Source organism: Eutrigla gurnardus, assembly GCF_963514095.1.
Source record: "Eutrigla gurnardus genome assembly, chromosome: 14".
Taxonomy (NCBI): domain Eukaryota; kingdom Metazoa; phylum Chordata; class Actinopteri; order Perciformes; family Triglidae; genus Eutrigla; species Eutrigla gurnardus.
The window spans coordinates 18,972,698-18,979,858 of NC_139937.1; the positions used below are offsets into that span (position 1 = coordinate 18,972,698).

The 7,161-nt window shown below is 43.6% G+C and overlaps 1 protein-coding gene across 1 annotated transcript; it reads left to right on the forward strand.

Moving 5' to 3' along the window:
- The first annotated feature begins 247 nt into the window (after nucleotides 1-247).
- Nucleotides 248-6,595, forward strand: popdc1 (popeye domain cAMP effector 1). The gene is made up of 8 exons (XM_084026042.1): nucleotides 248-347; nucleotides 1,438-1,682; nucleotides 2,423-2,547; nucleotides 3,490-3,677; nucleotides 3,763-3,871; nucleotides 3,970-4,137; nucleotides 4,263-4,401; nucleotides 5,049-6,595. Exons 2-8 carry the CDS (start codon nucleotides 1,454-1,456, stop codon nucleotides 5,177-5,179), a joined length of 1,089 nt encoding a protein of 362 aa, XP_083882168.1. The 5' UTR covers nucleotides 248-347; nucleotides 1,438-1,453; the 3' UTR covers nucleotides 5,180-6,595.
- The last annotated feature ends 566 nt before the right edge of the window (nucleotides 6,596-7,161 follow it).

The following is a 7,161-nucleotide window of genomic DNA, read 5'->3' on the forward strand; positions in this document are numbered from 1 at the left end:
TACAAATAAAATACAATAAATATATAATAAATAAATAAAAGAAAACGGCAGTGAAAAGATTACATTTGTAAGAACTGAAGTTTGTCGGTTAGAAGAAGTAAATGTGTGCTTTGTCTCCCCCTTGCGGTGCTCTGAGTCACTGCAGGCGCGCTACTCTCTCCTTCCTGCCCATTTTTAGTCTCTCCCTGTCAGAGGAATGTGGGACGCGCACTGAGCGGTCCCCCCTCCCCCTCCCTCCCTCCCTCCCCCTCGAGCCCGGCCACCTGAAGGTCCACCCTGCATTCACCACCAGCAGCGTCTCCAGTCTTCCGTCCAGATCTCAGTCCGGCTCCGTTGCTGCACCATCGGTAAGTCCCGACACGTTTTCCTCTCTACTTTGACGAGCAGTTTTCCAAAGTTGTAGCTGTGAGAAATCCCTCCGTGTTGACCCGCACATCTATTTTTATATGAGAGTCCTCCCCGTGGCAGCTGATCCTGTCACACTGGGAGGATACTGGCCAGTGGGAGAAATATTTAAATGTGAATATTATTGTGTGAGCACGTGCACTTTCTCTTTGAGTGGAACAGAAATATTTGGAACGGAGGGGCAAATATTTATAGGAGCTGTTTTCTGCGCTAGCCATTGTGACATTATCACAGGGTGTGATGTGAAATTGGGACGTGAACTCAGACAGGCAGACTGACTGGAAATGTTCCATTAAAATTAGAAAATTAAAAAGCCAAGGCAACAAAGTACAAACAAAATAATGAAATTCAACTGTATGAATAAACCCAATAGAGATAGTAAACTTATTTGTCAATGGTGAGAGACAGCTTTATTTATTTTATTTTATTTTTGATAGTTTGAACTGTGCCATGAATTACACAATTGATGTTTGCCAATATAAAATATAATTTTGCAAGTCGAGAAAGTCACATTCCGTAGAATGGTTGTTGAACTGTAAGACTGCAAACGGTATATTTGACTCTAAATGGAACAAAATTGACTAAATGAACATTATGCTGCTGTATTGAAGAAGATTTGAAACTATATATTGAAACCATGAACTCATGTTTACATTGTTTATGGAGATAATAAATAATGTGAGAAGTAGGGTCATTTTCTCATAGACTTCCATGCAAGAGTTGCCCCCTGATGGCCAGTAGAGAGAATGCAAGTTTAAGGCACTTAAAAACACATCAGGTACGACAGACTTTCTTGACTCGCAAAATCATCTTTCAAGTTGACGAACACTATATGTGGCACAATTCATACGGCATCAAAATGTTATTTGTCCTTGCCGTTGACCACCGTACGTACGTTTCCCAAAACGAGGTGCCACAGGGAACACTGTACAGCACTCAGCTGCTCTCTAGTGAAACAAACGAAATGAGAGCGTTACCTCTACGCTCTGACTAATTCATCATCCTCCATCCAACCCCGCTGTTGTTGTCAAGGTGACCCTGCGGCAGGATGTCGTCCCCCTCGGAGCTGCCCCCGCTCCTCTTCACCACGCTGCCCTCCTTCTCCTCGGCCACTCCGGGCCTCACCGCTGTGGAACTCAATGGCACCTCCTGCCAGGATTGGGAGCAGACCCACCAGCTCCTCTTCCATCTGGGGAGCCTGTCCCTGCTGGTGGGTCTGGTCCTCCCCACCACCCTGGGCCTGCACATGATCCTGCTGCGCCTCCTCCTGATGACAGGTCGGTCACAGCGCCTCCTGCTGATGGCATTCCTCCGCTGATAACACTCTCGGCTAATACGTTTATCACGTCTTTGCTCTAATCACAAGTGGCCAAAATAATGGTGAATCAACGGCACAGAGTTGCTGAGTGTTAGTTCGGTTAAGGTTTGGAAGATTATTTTTTTTTAAGCATCTCTGAAGAGAGTGGAGGCCCTAACAGATAAAGCAAGGAGAGAATGGCGGATGGAAAAAGCACTCCCACCATGTTTATCTTCTACTTGGAAGCAGAGAGGAGACAGGAAGTAGCCGGATTCATGGGACACTTTGACATTTCATTTATTTACATTCTCCTTTGGCGCTAGCTAGTCTCAGAGGGTTTTACACAGAAACAGATCGAGGGAAGAGGGAAATAAAACACAGCAGCTTCTCTAGTCCATCTTGCAAGGTAGCTTGAAAAACCTTTGGGGTCTTTCATTGTCCAAGACGAGAGGCATGAGAATTAGGAATTTAACAAAATAAAGTCCTGTTCCCTTTTGTTAAAAGTTTCTCAAAGTGTCTCAAACTAAAGTAGCTACTGTACTCGTCATTATTAATAATTTACTTATTTTCCATCTGAGGTCATGATCATATTAACACTATTTCTTGTGTTCTCAGATATAGAACTCGTTCATATCTGGAAATGACGTCCACAGTGGACAGCAGTGGGAATAATGAGTGAACCCATCTTCATCTTTGTTCCGCGTCTTTCCCCCCCGACAGGATGTGGATTCTTCATTCTCTGGGCGACTCTGTACAGGTGCAACCTGGACGTGATGGTTTGGAACGTGGTCTTTCTGGTGGTCAACTTCCTGCACTTGTTCTTCCTCCTGTACAAGCGCCGGCCGGTGAGTTGCACGTCAGCGTAGCACCCTAAAAATAAATGTTTAGGACAAACCTCATGAAACCATCGCTTTGACAACATGACAACAAGTTTCAGCCGTGTCACAGGCAGGAGGCAGCATCTTCTCCTGGGTTGGGTTCAGCTTTATGGTAATGAGATGCAGATACATACAACCCCATGGCTGCCACTGGGCGATTTGTTGTCAGTGAGGGGCCTCCAGGAAGCTGAGAGACCGGGACCAGGAGTTCTATAATGAGACAGGAGAGCGTGAGCAGCAGCATTACTGTGAGGAAAGAGCCAGCAGTCATCGCCACGCCTCCTGGTTGGTGGCTGCGGACGCCAACCAAAAAATATGTTTTAATGAATATAACGGGGGGAAAGGAGATGGCAGGCAGAATAACAATGATGTGGCTGGAGGATGACGACCAGGGAACCACAAATCACAGCGTTGTGACATTAAACACAGGGTTACCAGGGAAAGACTGTCCCAGAGACATAAAAAAAAGGTAAACAAAGAGGACGCGTTGAGAGTCGTCAGTAAATATTATACTTTCAAGATTGAATATGGAAGATAAAACACATGAAATCAGAGGAGAGGGCTGTGTTACACACCTGGTTTATTTATCAACCATTTCTTTGACTTATCGAAGCTGTTTTGACAAAAAAAAGCAACTAGATTATTTGACAATGTTTTTGTGTCATCAAAGCAACCATGTCAAACCCTCACAGCCTCTCACACCATTTACCAGGTGACATCGGTTCAGTCCCTGAGGGTTCAAGACTCAAGGTGTTCGGGGTGGTGTTGGGATTGGTCCTAAGAGACCTGATGAACAGCCAGAGCCGAGACAATCTCTGACTCTCTGACTGGAGCCGTGTCATCGCATCACTGAGTTGACTTTCTGTGTGAGCGTTTCATTAAAGACGACTGACGGCTGTGCTCTGGCAGATTAAGATCGACAGAGACCTGCGCCCGGTCTTCAAGCGGATGTTCGAGCCCCTCCATGTGAAGGAGGCTCTGTTCCAGAGGCTCACGGGACAGTTCTGCACCATCCAGTCCGTGAAGAAAGGCCAGGCCTATGCTGCAGAGGACAAGACCTCTGTAGACGAACGCCTGAGCATCCTCCTCAAAGGAAAGTATGTGTTGAAATCACTTCCAAGAGACTTCATTGCAGTGTTTCAGGGGAATCCGAGTTTTGACTTTGATGTGTCTATGTGACAGGATGAAGGTGTCGTACCGAGGCCATTTCCTCCACAACATCTATACCAATTCCTTCATCGACTCTCCAGAGTTCAGGTCCACCGAGATGCACAGAGGAGAGAAGTTCCAGGTAAGAATGAAGTGAACAAACCCAAACGGCTAAATACAAAGCTGCCAAAAACAATGTTCAGCTTCAACCGGTTGCTTTCTTTCGTGTTTGATTGACAGGTGACCATCATGGCGGAGGAGGACTGCAAGTTCATGTGTTGGTCTCGAGAGAGGCTCACCTACTTCCTGGAGTCCGATACGTTCCTCAACGAGGTGTTCAGGTACCTCATCGGCAAAGACATCACCAACAAGCTGTACTCTCTGAATGACCCCACACTCAGTGACAAGGTGGGTCCACTTCTGCTGTCGAACTGGAATGAAAAATGCTTAGTATCTCGGACACATCGACGCCAGAACGTATGACACCTACAGCTGTTGTACTCATGGTTATGTTGGTGGTGGATGTGCTCCAGGCGGTGAAGAAGATGGACCGCCAGCCCAGCCTGTGCTCCCAGCTCTCTATGTCGCAGATGAGGAACAGCTTGGCGAGCACCAGTGACACGGAAGACGTCCTCAACCAGATCCTACGAGGAGGGTCTGCTGGATCCTCACGTAAGTCACATCATCGCCCAACAAGATGTCAACTTGTGCTGTTTTCACACCAAACATCGATCGAAAAATTAGACTATGGTTTTGAAGTGTCGAGTTTGGCGTTTTGGCCGTCGACATCTTGGATTTTTGCAACCAGTGAACAAAAGTGACCATATTTGGACTGAGGAGGAGTGACTGGGGGATCTGCATCTGGTCTTCTGATGTGAAGCTGTTAAGAAAGTTAGCTTTAAGAATTCGAGGAACATTTCACCGCTAAGTTTTAAAGTAACCTTAGTAGCAAATTGCATTGGTAGCATGGTAGAAACAAAAGCAATTCCTTGGTAGCAACCTGTCAATCATAAGGTAGCCACGCCCTCAAGCATACCCAGCTTTATCATCTGTTACTCCTTCAATTAATCTGCTTTTGTTGAGAACAAGCATACGCACATGCACAACACAGTCACAGATGTTAAAGACAATGGGAGATATAGTTTCTTTGAATTTCCGTGTGACAAGAAACTGTAGACTTCCATGCAATCAGACTTCTTTTTGCAACCAGAGGAGTCGCCCCCTCATGGCCAGCAGAGATAATGCAACTTTAAGGCACTTCATATTGATATTAATATAACTGCTATTCAGATTTATAAATATATACACCTTTTTTTCAGAAAAATCCCCTGGCACCAAGAAGTCATCAAAGATGAAGCCCATAGAAGAAGGCATGGAGGACGACGTTTTCGAAGAATCTGCTCCCTCCGAGTGCCGCCGTTCGCCCAGCAATTCTACTAACGACGTGTAGCCAGCAGGGGGAGAAGACACAACGTCAAATGCATTATTATGGGTCTGTTTAGCCACCTCACAACTAGTCTGATCAACACATGGTCAACATTATTGTGTCATTTTCCCAAGTAAACTGATATCTGCCTGCTGGCAACAAGTGTCAGTGGAGAAATGTCAATGTCAAAGATGTTTGTGGTCGTTAAGAAACAGTGAGCCTCATTCACCAAATGTTATTCAGAAGAAATGTCATCTTACAACCCACTGACACAGTTTGGATGACAATTCTGACATTTACCAATGTCATTGGTTCTTACGAAAGAACAGAATCGAAGCGAAGTCAAGCAAAGTTATTGCATTTTTTCAGTTCCACAGTTGTAAAATATAGGATTTACATTACAATCAAATGTATAATTTATAATATGTCTAATCATTATTTTAATTTTGGTGTTAACCGCTTATATGGCTAAAAAAAAAATAGACAAACCACCACCAAGCTGTGGCTTCGTAGCCTATTAGCATTACTGACGTTACTGTTTTTGTAAAAATGTTAGTACAGATCTTGGTTACATTCTGACATACTATCACCTCACAGAGTTGTTATGATGAATCAGCAGCAGACACAAAGCAACATTATCACCATGAAGTGGTGTTTGCGTCCATTAGTCTCTTTCTTAGAGCTCCGTTTTGGTCCCCACCAACCCCATTGAAAACAGTCCATCTCTATAGCTGCATATGCTGCATGTGTTTTCCAGCGACTTGCTAACTGTGTCTGTCTGCTGTTTACTGCCAAGGAACAGGGTTGTGGAGTAGGGAACTATATCAATACTAATCAAACTAGTACATTCATAATCGCATTGAGATTCAAGGAGTATTTAAGTTATGCAGAGAACAAACATATTGTTTTTCCTTTACTTCTCTACTATCTGACCAGCGGCGCCCCCTTGTTCTGTCAATGCATTCACCACACACTTTTCACCTTTCACCTTGTTTGTTGTGCTGCATGTGGAAAAGGGCTGGAGTTTCTTAGTGCTCACCAGAGGTCAACCTCCAGTTCTGAAAAGTGAAGCCAAGGCTTAAGTGCCTTAATCTTGCATTCTCTCTACTGGCCATCAGGGAGCGACTCCTCTGCTACTGCGTTTAGTTGTAAAGTTGAGCTTGAATTATGAAGCTAACTTTGTTAACAGCAACACTAATAATCCTGTTTTGATGTGTCTCGAACAACTAACTAATATAGACCAGCCAAATGATATGAATTCTTTCATTTGTTTTTGTAAAACATACCGTTTTGATGATATATGTTTTTGCCACAAGCAAATTTAACAGTGTATTATTTTTTACAATGTTGAATAGATTGATTTTGATTTTGTCCTGATACAGTAAGGTGTATGTTATTATTGTGACTTCACTCTTGTAACCCATTAAATAGATGTGACCACTTCTCTCAGTTATTTGCCTTAAGGATTATTATACAGTAATATAGTTGGAAGTGAGGTTCTCACATTTGTGGGAATGTAGCGCCCCTCAGTGGCCAGAATGTGCTATACATTGCAATAAAGTCAGTGGAGTTCCTGCTGACAGTATTTGGTACTTTATTCCCTGTCTTGATTTTTTACATTGTATTAAATAAATTAAATACTGATACTCGAGAGACAATGAACACAACCTGTAACTCATGTACCAATCCTCTGAACCAATACTGAATAAATGTGTGTAGATAGTAGATTTTTCTTTTGTATACACTAGGTTGTGTCCGTCCACTGTGATTTAGTCCATTTAGTTAGAGACAGTGAATACGGCCCAGCAAATCAGCACATTTATAATAGCTTATTAATATTAATCAATCAATAGGGCTGGTTCTATGAGAGAATGGCGAGAAGGGGAACTTCGATTTGAAAGTTGAATTGAGTCTAATTTTCAACCCAGTGGAAGGTGGTAGTCTAATGCAGTATTTTGGATGCACGCTGCCTCTAAAAAAAACAAGGAAGAAGAAGCAGAACACAA